This window comes from Heliconius melpomene, chromosome 13 (genome assembly GCF_056956725.1).
Source record: "Heliconius melpomene rosina isolate 202511_hmr_F chromosome 13, ASM5695672v1, whole genome shotgun sequence".
In the NCBI taxonomy this organism is placed as follows: domain Eukaryota; kingdom Metazoa; phylum Arthropoda; class Insecta; order Lepidoptera; family Nymphalidae; genus Heliconius; species Heliconius melpomene.
The window spans coordinates 9,482,594-9,500,978 of NC_140401.1; the positions used below are offsets into that span (position 1 = coordinate 9,482,594).

The window sequence follows — 18,385 nt, forward strand, 5'->3', positions numbered from 1 at the left end:
TATAGTTTTTATAGCTGCTCTACGCCCACCTCAAAAAAAAAGTTCAGCCAAAATTTGATGTGAATTATTGATGTTTTTATTGAGTAAGATTATTCATAAGTCATGCTATGATGTAACGTAAATGTTTTTGTAAAACCGTACAATTAATGGATAAAGTTTTCTACTTGCTAGTTTTTGTTAAGCTATCTCATAGTATGAATATTTATTATTATATGAATATTATATTTATTATTATATGAATATTTTATTTATTTATAGAGAAGTGGTGTTTTTTGTTTATTTTTATTTCAAGCATCTCTCCTATTAATAAGAGAGAAATGTGCAAAAAAATGGATTATAAAACACTCTGTTTCTCACTTTGAATTCAACGTCTAAATGTAAACTCGACGGTCGTGAGTTCGATTCCCACTTGAGAGGATGAATTATTTTTGTTTCTTTGCTTTGGCAATAACACAAAGTAAATGTGAAATAATATTTTGCATACAATTACCTTTGTACCATTTACAGTAATTTAATTAATTAACTTAAAGTAATTAAAAAAGTATGGCCAATGTAAAAAAATGTATTGTTTCTCTACTAAAATAACATTTAAAAGTTTTATTTTTATATAAGCTGAATCGATCGATCATTGTGATCCAGATTTTCGCTACTGCACAGAACTATATTATAGCTATTGACGTAGAAAAGTGTATTTTATATATTATTTTCGATTATCTTTCTGTATATTCAGATTCAAATCCAATATTTATCAGACTTAAACCCAAGACGTGAGAATAACGTGAATATCGGTATCATATAATAAAATAAAGGGAAATAAAATAAAATATAGGTATTTTCTAAATAAAATTGTTTTGCTGTTTAAAATAATACGTTCCATGCGACATCGCGCTTTGCATTTCATAGTGAAAAATAGGATGGATATTACAATTCCGTATTCCTGGCGTTTGTGAGGAATAGCAAATATTTTTATCAAGTTATTTTTCAACGGCATTCGTTGAGACCAGATTTACTCTGAAGAATATGGTAAATTTTAAATTAAACGTTTTTTTCACGAGTGGTTTTAAGCGATGGACGTATAAAGGTTTTTATTTATATCTATATAATTATACAAAACTCTTCCGTTGCTATGTAACTGACAGATTATGCAAAGATGGAAGCGTATAAAAATTTAATATTAATATTACACGCAGGTTCGATTCGGTTCCATAGAATAATTGCACGCAAATAAACACTTTACAACTGTTTCACGACGACATAACATAGTCTATGTTAAATTGAGGGTTTCATATAAAATGTAATACTAAAAATATATTTATTGGCAACAGCAATCAGGGTTGGTTGAAAAATTTCGTTCTTGTTGGTTAGATGCAGATCCACATATAAATTGGCGAGGCACCGACGGGTTCCGTACATTAATTTGTGGTAAATCGTGTGGAAAATGGAAATTTGGTGCAGCCTCGAGCATCTACTGTAGCAAATATAAGGTTACACTCAAAATTTTACTTTAACCAATTTTTATTTACAATTTTAGCACTTAATGTGGAAGAAATAGAGGTGTTTGTGTAAATTATAATGGTTTAAGCGACGGCATTTAAAAGGCGACAACGTCAGACGTGATGAGAATATTTAGTTTGTTTTTAATTAGAAATACGTTATTTATTTATGTCCTTATTTTGTTTGAAGAATTATAATGAAATGTGATAATTAAGGAAATGATACGGCTTTATTATGTCTTAGGGTTTACGGCTTAATATTTTCCTTTCCTTGCTATGGTAACGAGGCAAAGCGCGGTGTTTATTTCCGCCACTCGACACGCAATGCCTCCAAAATTTGGCGGAAATTGAAGAACGGTTGTGAACGCAGTGTCTTAACACTAGGTTCCCAGGTTCCCTCTGCATATTCTGCCATGTGAAGCATCCTCTTAAGCATTTATTGTTGTTTTAATAAATATTCAGTAACATCAAAATTCAACGCACGTCCTCCGACTGACACGTAGGTATCGTTAAGCACCGTATTATTTCGTATTAATAAACGTAAAGGGATAAATTGGCTTCCCTAAAATATTTAATATTAAGAACATTAAGTTCGGAAGAAGATTTAGAAATTTAAATTATAGCAGCTTTTACAGTCCCATGGTATTTGATTGAAGTTGTGAGTTTCATTTCTTTTGCCCCAAAATAAGGTCAGACAGTGAGATTGTAGTGATAAGACACTCTGTTCTTCACTATTCGCCCAAACTCAAGAAACTGCGCAGCGTTGATCCTCTTAACCCAAAATGTCTCAAAAATTGAGTGGAAGGTGGAATTCGTAACGTTGTAAGTCTAAGTTGCCTCGGCCTACCATACGGCTACCATACCATCATATGGCGTGAAATAAAAAATAAATAAAATTTTAATTAAAAATATACCAAATGGAAAACAAAATGGAATATACTAACTAAATACTTCAATATTTTCCATAAAGCAATCCGGAAATGGGATCGGCATTGTAAAAGTAGCATCGTAATTGAGCGGCACACCCAGCTCTGCCCACATTCTAATTCTATTCCAACGCTTTCCGATGATTAATACCGATTTACTAATCCCGATATTCCAAATTCACGATAACACGTGTATGAAAATTATAATATTAAAATTTGAGTAAAAGCGACGGTTGTCAATATATAACTGACGATCCCCACTCGAAGAAATTAATTATTTTCATAGGCTCGCTTTGGCAAGGTGAGACGTGGCGTTGTGTTCCGCAACTCAACACGCATTGCCTTCAGTATGCGCCGTAAAGTGGAGAACGGAAGTGCCTCAATGGGCAACGGAGTGTTTTAACACTAGATTCATAGGTTCCCTTGCCTACCCTGCTGTGTGCAAGATATAGCTTGAGCTTAAAAGATACACATCTTCTGAAGGAATTGGAGGGACGGACCTTACGGACGGAATTCTACACTAACACTACGGTCAAAATTCTTAAACAGAATTTTATTATTTTTGAATTCTTCTGTATATTATCATGGCTATTTTTGAGATTAATTTAAATTAACATGATAATTTACTTTAAGATACATTCATTTCTTATATCTATCAACTGTACGAAACTATTTACGCCTGTGAAATAAAAATAGCATACTTAATTGTTTGAGTATTGCTAATAATTGTAACTTTCATTGAATGGGGTAAGGTCCCATATAATTTTATGGCAATTGACCTAATACATAAAAAAACATAAATTACAAAAAAAAATTAACCTTTTACTTTTAGACTTTTTTCTGTAGGCTTTGAAATTTCTATTTTATATAAAATTGTAAGTAATCGTATTCTAAAAAAATCGTCATCGAATTTCTAAAAAAAACCAACTAGGTATAAAAAAATCTCATCAAGTTTGTGGATTTCATTATAATCCATAGTCTATACAAAAAAGCTTTAAACGAAGTTTGATATAGCAAAGTAGATTAGAGTTGTAACGTCCAAGTTAGCGATTTTCAACGAACGACCAATTTCTAACTTGTTAGCGGACACTGTAGGGCGTGGTCACACTGTCGAGAGCTTAACTAAATACATATCTTATGTGTATACAAGTCATCGTTCGCAACTTTGCTTGCGGATTTAAAGATGTATAATGGAAAAATGGCGTACTTTTTCATTCATCTTCGAATTCCAAGAATTGTAATTGCCGAGGTATTGTATAAAATACCGAAGTTATACAGAAGTTGGTAACAAAGATTAATATCATCATCATCATCATCATCATCATCGACAGCCATCTTTTGTCCACTGCTGGACATAGGCCTTCCCCAATTCTCACTACCACACTCGATCCTCAGCTCTTCGGACCCATCCGCTTCCCGCCAACCTCTTTATGTCTCTTGGACTCTAAAGTCTTGGACTCTTGGACTCTAATTTCAAGTTCATCATCGCTCAGCGCGCCATGGAACGGGCTATGCTCGGTGCATGTCTAAAGGATAGAATCCGAATCCGAAAGATAAATATAACATTTTAAATATCAACGCCGCACTTTGATTCTAGTTACCTGTGCGAAGAAATGAAAATAATTCTATTCTATGAATGAGAATTGGACTATAAGTTCAATTCTCATTAATAGAATAGAATCATTTCAATTCATCATCGCGATTACAGTTAGTTGCTATGCCACTGCGACACAAACGTTTAAATAAATAAAAATAAAATATTTACATTAATACATTTCACCAATATCCTTCATTCGATGAAATGTATCGATAACGTATCATAACTGTATTCATTTAACTCTTGATTGAAATGAAATTGAATACTGCTTTAAAACTTAACATATTATGCAAATTTTAAACCTTAAATATTTTTGATATATTATTCCTATGATATTTTTTTTACTTCACGCTGTATCACGTATTTAGCAGGATAGGCCACCTCGTGTTAGGAAACTCGCTACCCAATAAGACTCTCGAAATCTCGACGTGTTGAGTGGCGGAACTCAACGACGCATTTTGTCAACTGGAGCGAGGAGTTGAAAATAAGTTGCGTCAGGTAGAAAATATTGAAATAATTTATATATTAATTATTCCCTCAACTATCGTGTCATTCGCTTTCTACGAAACTACAATGGCTATATAGTACTATATAGTATATATGTGTATACTGTCCTCATATATAATATCTGTAGTATTAATATATTTCAGCTTTATCTCCAACTATAGTTTCCGGCGTAAACTGTTACAACTGTCATATAACTTAATATTCACGCTATTCGCTCGTAGTAATGTAAATCGGTACAACTATTAGATCTAGTTTAATGCTTTATTGGGCTGTATGGATTTTAGCGATGATTATTGGTTCAAATTTCAGTATGAAAATATATTTTATTCTTATATGCCTATAGAAAATATGAAATATTTGGCCAGTCGCGGCGTATGGGCACATGCTTCTGCATTTAAACTAATACTACTAACGTAGTGATTCATCACTAAATTAACGTTCCTTTCAATTAAATGCATAATGCATTTATATACCGTGAAAAAGGCAGTTTATAAAACATTTCAAACAGATTTACCAGGAAAATACAATTATTGTGTTAACTAAAGACGACTGGAACTTTGTCTCAAACAAAGGGGACGATAGGAAGAAAAAAAAACGTGAATTGTTCCTTTCTTTGAGCTGAACCATCCAAAAGGCGGACTTTATGCATAATTACTGTCTCTCATTTAAATATTTTCAACTTTCTACTTGTTACTAAAAGCATTGTTGATAAACTTTATAATGTATACGGATGGGAGTAGAGCGATTAAATAATAAGTACATTTCATGCTAGTTAAGCTTAGGGTTACATTTTGTGTTTAAAAGCTGACATTTATATCTCTGTTTTCATCTTCTTCTAAGTATACAATAATTAATTTGAAAATAAAAGAAACCTGGTCAATTGCAAGTTGGACGCGCCCACCGAGAGTTCCGTAACAATTTTGGGATTCAGGAGAATTTCTAAAATACAACTTATAAAAGTTGACAAACTTAAGTTTGCAAGCGAATGTACTCATTTTGTATGAAAATAACTACAATTATAAGTTTGTATTAGTTTTTATATGTTTTTCCTTTTATTTTTAGATATTGCAAGTTCTTCCTTCTTGCCAAATTCTTTTTTTTTATAGGCATTCTTATTTAAAAAAAATACCACGAATTTTAACTATAATCATGTTCATATTGCAACTTTGCGAGCAACAAGGCTTACACATACTTAAATTCAGAGCAGAATTACAAATTACTCATCCTTTTATCCTTAATCTAGGGTATAGCGTCAATTTTAAACTTTCATCGCAGCTTGCTGGAAGCTGGGCGCATTAGCCTTGCATTTTCAATATCTGGAGTTAAATTCTCGCACCTAGAACACATTTGATAGGAGTAGCGTGGTAAAATATTAAATGAAATTATGTATTAATGTATTAATGTTTCATAATTTTTGCATACTAAACGCTAGTAATATGCCATCGTTTTCAATGTTTCTATTTGTTTTTATTTTGTTATACGAAAGTTTACATTTACGCGAAATAATATGTAGATAAAAGTATATAAAGATATACTAAAGGTATTATAGAATAAATAAAGATTAAGGTTTATTTTTACTTTGAAAAATAAGAATTAAATAACTTTAGGAAGTATACAACATTGTTAAAGTCAACTATGAATGTGTGAAAAAAAAAGTATATTACATAAACAAAACATAATAAATATTTCTTAATAATAACGGTTTTAATCAGACAGACACATTATAATACAGAATATTTTTTCCGCCTATTACACACCGAGCGCTATTAATAAACTTTGTTATGATATCAACAAAAATAAAAAAAATATTCCATATTAAAATGAATCTTCTTTCCGCTCTCTCTTACACTATGTTCTAATATTAACAAACACGGTGCGGTTAAACACAGCTCGCAAATCAAGTGGGAGAGTATTGCCGTTACTTTAGTTTCGACAACTCGTTAGGAAGCAGGAAAAAGTTTTAGTTGCATCGCCTATGGAGTCATATTGGTTTTTGTAACGAATGTTACTGTGAAGCCTTGTTCTAGTGGAGTTTAGAAACAACTTTTGGAGTGGTTGAGCTTTTAATTTGAGCTTTTTTACGGTCATCTATAGATAAAATTATTGAAGTTACTAATTTAACGAAATTTCATGAACTTTTAGCTGAAAACATATGTATATTACATTAGCGTTAAACTGTGGATTTGGCTCCGGGCTCTTCACAATAACTGAAAGTTCTATAATGCATTATAAGTTCCCTTAGTAACTTTGACTGCAATTGCAGTGGCATACGAAACGTTTAATTTTATAGTATAAAATAAGTTTAAATATAAAATAAAAATGATAAAAATCCGAAAAGTAAAAAGTATAGATATTGAATACCGACAGATGTACGATGTCCACATTACTCACTAAAACCATGCAGTGCTCCTCCTCGACCACCACAGGCTCGAGCTACGGGAGCCGAAGGATTCTTCCATAATGTGCCGATCCCGCTATACGGGAAAAAACTATGAAGCTGCTTCAAATAGTCATTTCCTGCGTTTCTCATATCTCGCGAAGTTAACATTTTCTAGTAGCCTATTAACATCACTCGATTCTAGTTTACATACAAAAACATACAGAAATGAAGGAACTCAAAAAGCTTATAACTCAAAAATAAAAGCAATCATTCCTTTAACTGGAAATAGAATCTACGATTACAGAGGTATCAATTATTTTTACTTTACACAAAAAGTACCAATTCAGATAATTCCACTGGCCCGCCGCTATTTCGGGAAATTTTATCATTAATAAAAGTATTTTAATGAAGACTGTCTCACATTAATTAGTTCTATTTTAGGATGAACTTTACTTGTTAAATATTAGAGATGTTGCTAAAAAATTCTTCATTTCTATAATTCTGTTTTCTTCATATTGTCTTGATGCTTTAATTCATAGTGTAAATGGGTATAACTTCAATCATTCGTATTTTTGTTCAAATCAGAATATTCACTATTATGGCATGAAAAGACGAGAACTTCAAGTTACATAAAAATATCTGTCCTACAGGAAGCTATCACTAGCTATTTGAAAATATCCATACTAAAAATTGAAGCTTTTTTGTTGCAAATAAACAATTCAGGCCATTTCGATGCAATAGGTCAACGTCTAGCAGAAAACGCGATGGCGAGAGCTCGATCCCCAATCAGGAGAATAATTTATTATCCGACAAAAAGACACACGGCGTTAAGACCCGTCACTAGACACGCTATTTCTCATATCGAGTAGAATCTACAAAGCAGGAAATTTAGTGACGTTTGCGTAATTATGTTTGGCTTCCTCCGCGCACTGCAAGCGTGTACCGTTACCGTTCCTTTTTTTGTGAAAACAATAATCTAATATACTTCCACTTTATGTCTATTACAGAAACATTGTAGCAGAGTTCAACGCCGCGCCTTGTCATACCAATCCATAGGAAGATTTTTTAAATAAATTATAATAAAGGTATGGTATGGTACTGTGTATGGATAAGGAACGCTAAGTAGTTTTAAGATAAACGAAATACTGAATTATGATCACGTAACACGCAAGCTGTACTAAATTAATCCCCGTTTAGTCATTCTCTTCACGATTTTCGCGAATAGCTGACGTGACCAGGTTTCACTGTTTTATGACTTATGTAAATAAAACAAATACCTTTTGCTAAGTGAGTCTGGTTTAGTTAAATTTAACTGAAGTTTTTAACTGAAGCTACGTGTAAATTGCTTTAAAACTTTTTATGTTTTAAATAATAGTCAAGCTTTTTTTACTTCACGTAAATTAGTAATGTTAAAAAAATAATATTAAAAGTATTAAATATACCTACTATACAATACAGCTTAACTAAGCTTTTTTATTTTATGCTCATTTACTGATATTGCGCTGAATAAATTAATAATTAGGTAGCTGTGTTCCTCATTTTCCGTTTAATTTCAAGAAGCCTTTGTCTTATCAAGGAGAGTGAATATAATTTACACGTCTACGTGTGAGAAGCGAACCCACAAATATCGCTATTACAATTAGAAAATATACTTTTTCCTCCAGAATCCAGCGGGAATTGGGGAACGGAAGTGTCTTAATGAGAACGGAGTGTCTTAACACTCGGTTCTCAGGTTTTCTCTGTCCATCTTGCTATGCGTGGAATTGTTTTGTAACCAGAAAAAATTAGAATAATCGATTCCACTGAATGGGAATCGTACCTACAACCGACGCGTTTATAGTCAAACGCAATGCCGCTCCGCTACGACGGCCTTAAAATATGCAAAATTCCAATATTTATAAATTCGAGCAATTTACCAGATTTATCCCATTTATGGCGTCACGTCACGGTGATGTGACAGTTTTATATCGTCATTGTTTACTGGGAGCGGGAAACAATTCATTATGCCTTGTCACGTTGTTTGACACTAATGGTACTTTGTTCGCAATGAAGTCAGACACTTGTTGATTATATAGCTGATTTTCTTGATTATTTATTAATAATTAATAATACCAATAGGATTTTTCTTTATTTCTGAATTATTTACTATATTAATAGTAAATAATAATAGTTTTCTTAGCTTAGATGAAGTTAGAGATTAAATGAAGTTGAAAGAAGACAATGAGTTTCAGCCTGTTACTGCTTTTAGGGAATGAATTTCGCTATTTAACTGAAATTAAAGTGAAGTGAAGAACAGTAAGATTTCTACTATTTTATCTTCACGCTGCATCCCGCATACGACAGGATAAGCAGAGGGAACCTAGTGTCAAGATACTGCGTTTCTTCATAATATAGCATTTTCTTACTAACACGCTAGCGAAGATTATTATATTCCAATGAGAAGGAATCGAACCCACAACCGTCATGTTCACAATCACACGCTGTAACATAAATCTCTATATAAAACAAACTAAAAAGGGTATTCAGTAAAACTACAATTTCACGCATATTATTTTATTAAGTGGACTGTAGCTAGGCTTGTCTATACCTCATTAGTTACACATAATTGACAATAATATAAATTATTCTTAGCCTAGGGGGTATAAAAATAAAATGTAAAAAATCACTATCTACCATCATCAGAGTATTAATATAATGTTTAAGTCATATATGTAAAATATGAAACATATATGTTAGAATGTATGAATAATTTGCGACAACAGCTTTATAGTAACAAATAATTTTGAATTAAGCAATTAATTTTTAAACTTGTGATTTTTTTTGTAGTTAGTATAAATTATGATTTTTTGAAGTAAAACTGTACGCGCACTGTGGAATTAATCATTGTGACAAAATTTTCATAGAAAAGAACGTATTTATGGTCTTACATGACCTCTCAATCTGTTAAGTAATGTTAAAAACAATTTCTCTGTACCTGTAATATTAAATAATAGTTATAGATAAATAAATGACAATGATTAAAAAAACAGAACTTTAGTAGGTAGTTGCATGTAATCATTTTATTTTTTATCTCCAAGTATTTTCCGCGTTTAACGCCGTAAATAAAATACTATTTGTCATTCACTTCTCGGAATAGGAATAAAATCCCTAACCATGCTTACCAACAGACTTATTGACTGAGCTAAATTGGTTCAGCTTTATTCTGCATTTCTTTTCTAAATGTCTTTCTTGATAAATAAGTACAATAATAAACACAACTTAATCAAAGTGAAATTTAGGATCATTTAAAGTAGTATTTTACGTATCGTATGCAGATAGAACGTAATGTTAGACACTCCGTTCATAACGTGTGTTGAGCCACACCTTATCTTACTATGGCAGAGAAATGAAAATAAATAATTCCTCTGAGTGGGGATTGAATCTATAACCATCGGGTTTACAGTCAGATACAGTCGTACTGCGCCAACATGGTAATCATCGACTTAGCTACCTTTATATTTTTCTTGTAAACAAATCAAAAGCACTTTACATGCACACGAGTGTACCGGAAGTGACAAATTTGCAACGAATGTGCGAACCACATCGTTAGTTCAAGTCTGAAAGCAAACTGGAATATATGAAATCTTGTATTGCCACGAAAGCTTAGATGGATGATATTTGATTCAAATATTTTGACTTAAAATACAGTATAAGTAACTAAGTATTCCACAATTTTCACATCTCGTCATAATATTTAAATAGTAGTAAACCTACAGGAAAAGAAACATAGTGTAAGGTCACTCCATTCGTTACTTCGTTCTAATGTTTATAATTTCTTATTCATCAATTGTTTAAGTCTTACAATATTTGGAATTATAAATTACTAGTTGTTGCCCGCAACTTTCTTCGCAGGAATTTAAAGATGTAAAATAAAAAATAACGTTTTCTTTAATTAACAGAACGGAAATTACAAGGAATCTTTATGGCAAATATCAAATTTCGAAGTCGAGTAGTTTCGGCTGTGCGCTGTCAGTCTGTCAGATTTTGTCAATTGACATACGGATGGCACCTCAGTCTACCCGTGATACCACGGATTACTCCAAAGTGTTCGGAACGTCGGGTTCCCATATATATACACCCACTCATATATACACATATATATGGGTAATACTAAAAACACGTAATTAATGCGGCTTAAGATTTTCATTTAAAATAGTAACGGAAGAAATAGAAATTTAAATGGAACTAATATAGGTGCGTCATGGTTACACAAATCATGATAGAAAATAAACTTTTTTTTTATGAAGTAGTAACGGAGATGAAATATAATATCACAACCCTAAAAAAAATCTAATGGCAATTTAAATAGTAAAGCGTTATTTTCATTTTTAAATTTAACATTTATTGATTGCACAAAGTGTTATAGTAAACGCGACTAGTCGTGGGTTCGATCCCCACTCGAGGAAATTAAATATTTATTTTTCCCTCCGCCTACCCTGCTGTATGCGGTATACAGCGTGGAGCTGATTCATACATACATAGTATTATTTAAAGTAATTCTACTACAATTTTAAGTTAATTAAATTTTTCTCTATTGTATTGCAAAATTAATAACAAAATCAATTTGGGCTATAAATTGAGAATACGAAGATATCTAATAATCTAGTTAAAATGATCCAGTGTTAAAAATTAAAACGTAGCTGGATTTGAATCTACTCTTCCTTAAATGTTTTCAAGTGCCATAGACATTTAATATTTATTATCTTATTGGGCTACCTATTTTTCTATATGGGTACAACTTTTAGTATTATAAGTATATCTGTAGAAAGCTTTATTACACAAAGATTGTTATAAATAAAAATGTTTTCAGATTACTGTTACAAGAGTACACAAGAGTGTAGCTCCAGAAGCAATAATTGTGGGTTCGATTCCCACTCGGCGAATGAAATATTTTCATTTCTTCGCTCTGCGGGCGGTAAGTTCCGCCACCCAACACGCAATTCCTCGAGAAATCGGAAATCGGCAGAAAGTGGGGAATGGAAGTGTCTTAATAGGGATACAGTGTCTCAACACTAGATTCCCAGGTTTCCTCTGCCTACCCTGCTATACAATGTTGAGTTAAAAAAAAGTAATAATATTAATTAATTTGTTTTTAAAATTTGCAAAGCTTTATTCACTTTTAACTAGATCTAACCATCACTATCAGTCTGTTAACAACGATATTACTACATTTAGAATAACCGTATGTATGAATGTATGTGTGTATGTGTGTATGTACATTTCATATATTTACCTCATATAATATGTAATAGTTATATAAAATTCTATTCTATAACAATAACAATTTTTTGATTTTAGTAGCACTTCAATACTAATTTTGTGTTACAATTATTTTAATTTAATACATCGAAACTTTCTTTTACGATTTTTTATTATTAGATATAAATAATATTTATAAATTGCATTATTTTATATTTGCATATTTATAAACATAATATTATACATATTATACATATAATAAACATAGACATGGCATAACATAAAAAAAATATTTCAAGACTCTGTGTGCCGTTGGTTTCCGTGAAAAACATAATTTCTCCAAAATGAGAAACAGGAAATGAAAAAGTGGAGAATAGAAGGCCTTAACACTGGCACTGTTCTCTGCCTATCTCATGTAAAGCAGGTAATGTCAATTTCATATTTTTATAATTGTATTATCATGGAACTAGTCTAATACTTAGTTTTGATGACAATACAATGATATGGTATCATCGAGCTGGTCTGATGGTGGAGCCAGGACCTTAATAGTGGAACTCTTCAGAGGTTACTTGTAAGCGAATTTAAGCTCATAAAGTTAATAACTCTGAGCATATTGTAGCACTTGGTGCAGAAAAACCTACTTATTTGAAACTATATATTTTTATTACACATAAAGTTCGTTGTTTTGAATGTTAAATTCGCATCTTTAAACTACAAATTTACATATTAATAATTATTAAACAAAATGAAATTGCCACTTACCCAAATTAGATTAGAGAATTTAAATATTTATTTTCAGATTATTTGTTATATTATGTCTTTATAACTACAATAACTTAGTAATTATTAAGATATAGAGGTATTATTATAAGTATAAAAAGTCGAAATTCATATGATTTTTAGTCCAAGATTTAGAAGTTTTACTTTATGATAACATATTTTCTTAAGCAATATTTCTTTGCTGATAATCAACTCGGAAGAACTAAATTATGAACCGACTAACGCACTTAAGCTATTGTTGCTCAAAAAAATAAAATAAAAATACAAATAATAATAAAAACTGTAAAATGGATATTTTTATATGAATCCGGATTTATTTTTATATTTTATGCTGTAAATTTTTAACTCCTATATTTTTCAAACATTTCTCAATTACAGATAGGGTTTTTGGCATACCTCCAGACCAATATGATATTTCATTAAATTATATGTGTTATAAAACAAAAAAAACATATAAATTCTACTGTATTTACAATACATGTATATTTGTTAAGCTTCTCGTTATATAAAGGTTTCGTTATTTAGCAGGATAGGCAGACATGACCTAGTGATAAGACACTCCGTTCTCCACTTTCCGCTTGAATTTTATTATAGATATTAACTATAGAACTTAAATGGTATTCAACGGCGCATTTTGTCATTTTAAAGCGAAAAAAATAAATAATTCATAATTCTTAGTGTAAATCGAACTCACAACTATTGCATTCTATTCCAGTTCCACTGCGACACTATATCTTCAATTGTCTATTTAAATTATATCAATTACTAATTTATATCTGTGAATGCGTTTGTATTTTAACTAGGCACGATTTAAGTAACAAGCAAGCATCTTATTCTAATTAAGTTAAATTTTAATATTTACATCAATTTTACAACTCTCTTTGGTTAATATAATAATATATGTCTAATCCAGTACGTATTTTATTACAATTCAATAAGTTGTTTTTATAATCTACTCTATCCTTCTACTATTAAGTCACTTTCCATAAAAAAGAATTTCATGTTTACCAAACATAACACAGTACTAACAATCTTATTTTATTCATACAATATTACATGCTTCCTTTTAATAAAAGTATACATTTATTTCCCAGTTTCGTTTTAATATATATTTCTTCGTGTTCTTAAATCATTTTGATTTTATTCTTAATGTCACAAAGATTTGACGAAAAGATAATCATGTGTATTTTTGATATTTTAACCTGTCATGTACCATCTTGGTGTCCAATTCCATACATCCTTAGCGAAGTAGTGTTAAGCCACTCCACTCACCTATTTTTTAGTGATGCTAATAAAAATGATGAAATCATCTCTCAATGTAATTATAAAATCATCAATCCTTCAATGTTCTGTTCAATTATATATATCGAAGAACGCAAATACTTTTTATTTTACTTATTTTACACAACATTTAAAACTGTTACTCGTGTCATTTCACTACAGACGCGTTATACACTAAATGGTCTTAGTCACAATAGTACTATCACTTGGGCTGGAACTGTCTTCTAGTCTTTGGTTCTTTAAATCCTGTAACAAAAAATTGGGAATATAATTTAAAGGATTACATAAAATATAATGTTATGACACTTCATCCGTCCAATTTTCAAAACGTTTTATGTTGAGTGACGGAACCCAACGTCACAATTTATCTTTTATTTTTGCTTTATCTCAAGTACTTATTCCTCACTGACTAATTTTAACAAAAACAACATTTTGTGTACATAAAAAGCTATTTTGGGTAAACATAATCTGATTTCCTAAATAATATTATTCTTCGAACAATCTGTATTGCGTATTAGAAGTGCGTATACAATATATAACATGTATTTATATCAAAGAAACGATAATATCTTGTAAGCTTCATCGAAAATGATTCGAAAATGAGGATCGTAAGGAAAATTCGTTAAAACCACTCGAACGTAAAAAGGTTTAGCCGCAACTTAGTATGGGAATAAGTCAAGGTAGGCTTACCACAGTATGGAATTTTATAACGGGGTAGATGTATAAGTACTTTTTACGAGATAGGCGAACGGAATTTAGTGTTGAGACACTCCGTTACATTTACGTTACTTACAAAAAATGTTTATCGATGGGTTTCAAAATCACTAATTGAAAATTCTAATTTTAATTTGAAAAATAATTTTCATTCTAATTTAAATTAATTTTTTTTAGAAAGAAATCACTCAAAATGATTCGAACCTACACCCATTGTGTACTCGATACAGACATGATACAGACACGATATTTTTTGCTTATACCAAAATTCCGTTAATACAAAAACAATACAGTTTTCTCCCGCAAAGACTTAAAAACATATACAAAATAACAACATAATATAATTTGCTGTCAATATTTAAAAGTAATGCCGCAGCAATCTCAATATTTCCAATAGGCTTATGGTTTTTTGATATTTAAAATAAAATTGGGACATTCGATACGTTGATGGTCGCGAAATTTAACTTTTTAATTAAATTTTGCTGTATGGACCAACTCTTATAGCTTGTTCTTTGTATCGAGAACTCGCCTGTTGAAATTTAAGCTTATGGCAAATATATTGTGTTAATCTATTATTAAACAGGCAGAGGGAATCTTGTTTTGGTTTACGTAAGGGATTTTATTGCGGATGCCGCCTGGTGGAAGTCTTGGCGCACGACGGTTGTAGGTTCGATGCCCATTCGAAGGCCTTAATTATTTTCATTTCCTAAGGGTCTAATAAGAACAAAGAACGAAGAGTGAATCTAAGAAACATAAAAAAAGCAAAGTAAGTACAGTACTTAAAATTACATAAAATCAAAGAGAATAGTTCCTAAGCGACCTTATCACTGCAAATTATATCAGTGATATCTTACAAGCTATATTCAACACTTACAGCAAGTACTTAAGTTACTAAGAACATAACAACTTACTCTAGACGTCGCCATCCGTTGCACCACTATCTCGAGCCTGTCACCGGCCGCCGCGATCAACGGGACTGTTAGACAGCAGTCGTAGTCGACTGTCCTAGTTCCGTTTACCTGAGAACGTTATAATATTATTATAGACTTAGTTTTTATTGTTGTTATTAAATGGGAATTACCGTATTTATAATTTGCTTTCGAGTCTGAGATCGATCTTAAGATATCAATATATCTTGAGATGCCGTATTACCATTTGACGTTAAATAATGTAATTTTTTCATGAAAATAAATAATATATTAGTACTAACCTGTAAAATCCTGTCATAGGGACGTAACAGCCCAACAATATCCGCCGGCCCGCCTTTCCTTATCCGGTTTATATACACGCCGCGCTCATACAAACCATCAGATACTGAAAACCCGTAGTCGTCGTATATCGCATCTTTGTACAGAATAACGTGATGTACTGACCCTCTAGCTGGTGATAGAGTCTCGTTGCTGTAGAGACCTGCGGAGGAAATGGTGGAATATAGGTTAAAGTTGATATTTAAAACGTTTTTTTAGATGCAAACACTTAACTGGCGTTAAAACACTCCAGTCTCCACTTTTCGACCAATTTTCGAAACATTTTGTGTTAATTGGCTGAGATTAACACCATACTTTATCTTAATACCAGACCTAGGAAATGAAAGTAATAAATTTCCCCGAGTGGGAATCAAACCCGCAACCGTCGCGCGTACAGTCAATACGATTCAGAGTCAAAACAAATTTATTACATGTTTCATTTTATATATTTTAATAATAATTATGAGGCGGAAAATGCAGAACGGCATGTCTTAACATTAAGATCCTTCTATGCAGGAAAGTCGTTCCTGTTATGCTCAAGCAGCTGTAAAAGTATATTATAAATATTTTATCTCAAAATTGAATATAACTGAATTCACATACTTGGCACATCGTTCTCATAAATAGGACTGGTAGAGAATTGGAAGCTAGTACCCGGAACGTTCGGTTTGATCGGTGATTTCTGAGGTGTCACCGTATATATGCCGTTATTTAAATAATCATTTTCCCAATTCTGTTTTCTCTTCGGCCCCACCATTCCATATGGCCCCATCTGAACATAATCGCATTTACACGACTTCTCCATACTATGCAACTGACAATCCTTCATATTAGAAGTCAAAATTTCGATCTGTTGGACATCATCTTCTCTCGTAACATTCTTATTTTTCAGTGTATTCTCAGGAATGATACAAGTATTTTCATAGTGGAAGGTCTTAAGTGAATTATTTAGTGAATAATTTGGTAGAGGCAAATCGTGAACGCTATATGGGGCGGCAGAATTGAAACTAGACGCCAAAAGTTTATCTTCATCTGTTGGTGAGTACGGCTGCTTATCTATTATTCGGCTCTTGTCCGGTACCGCATATTCTATTACGTCGGAGTTACCTGGAAATTGGGTAGAAAGAAATATAGCACGATAAAATGGAATAATGAAATTTATAAGATGGATAGTTCAGATTATATGGGACGATGCGTAATTTAACGTCGTAATTTTTTTGCTATAGCTCTATATAAATACTAGCGGCCCGCTCGCGGTTTCACCCGCGTGAACTATGTTATTATTAATTTCTGTCTCCATGACTACGTCCTAGTGACGTCTATGAGGCTCCTAGCATTTGTAGTAACGAAGTTTCATACAAACTTTCGACCCCAAAAACAACCCCTTAGAAGTCGAATATTACAAATTCCCATCTTAGCGAGCACCTACGTCCTATAAGTAACTCCTATGCAAAATTTCAGATTCCTAGCTCATGTAGTTTCTGAGATTTCGTGATGAGTGAGTGACCTTTCGATTTTATATATATAGATTAGGTTAAGTTAGAATCTATTTTTTGCCAAAATGATAGTTCTAGAGTACTACTCTAGAAAACCCAGTCGTAAGACCAATAAACACGCCAGGTTGCAGGTTCGATTCCTATTCGAGGAAATGAAATATTTAATATTTTCATCGCTCTGGTAACGAAGCAAAACCTAGCATTGAATTCCGTCACTCAACACTAAACTAAAAACGAAATTTTACAATTCCCCAATTATTGTAATGTTAAAATAATATTACTATGATGACTATAAAAAAATAATCAAAGAATATATTTTTACCGCAATTGGTACTTGTTCTAACTGGCGTATTCTGGTCCCAAGATTCTACAGCGCTGTCGTTTGAAAGCCCTGGACTTGATGTCGAATGGCTTGAGTCCCTCACACTAGACTCGCCGCAATCTGTAACAATATAAAATTATAATAATGTAAGCATTCAAATTTTCTTTTATTAATAAACTAGCAGCAAGCAAAAACAACTGTCAGCTCATTCAACTCCCTAAACTTCGAGACTAAGAAAGTCAGACCCTATAATTTTATGCTTAAACCAGTTATTTGAATTATAAAGTTTTGGGACTGCCCGTTACAACCAACGTTGACGTTAGATCGATAACCGTGATCGACTGCTTAACGTGCCCTTTGAATCTCAAGACAGCATCTGCATCCATCAATTTCTGATCAAAGTA

At 32.0% G+C, this 18,385-nt stretch overlaps 1 protein-coding gene across 1 annotated transcript in view; it reads right to left on the minus strand.

The window, feature by feature from the left end:
- Positions 1-13,000: 13,000 nt before the first annotated feature.
- Grip (Glutamate receptor interacting protein) overlaps positions 13,001-18,385 on the minus strand; it is a 227,060-nt gene continuing 221,675 nt past the window's right edge. Inside the window, exons 14-18 of the mRNA XM_085196004.1 lie at positions 17,982-18,101; positions 16,767-17,270; positions 16,127-16,326; positions 15,828-15,935; positions 13,001-14,448 (exon numbers count right to left, since the gene is read on the minus strand). Coding sequence (XP_085052130.1) covers positions 14,377-14,448; positions 15,828-15,935; positions 16,127-16,326; positions 16,767-17,270; positions 17,982-18,101 — 1,004 coding nt within the window. The 3' untranslated portion in view covers positions 13,001-14,376. The remainder of the gene's footprint in view (positions 14,449-15,827; positions 15,936-16,126; positions 16,327-16,766; positions 17,271-17,981; positions 18,102-18,385) is intronic.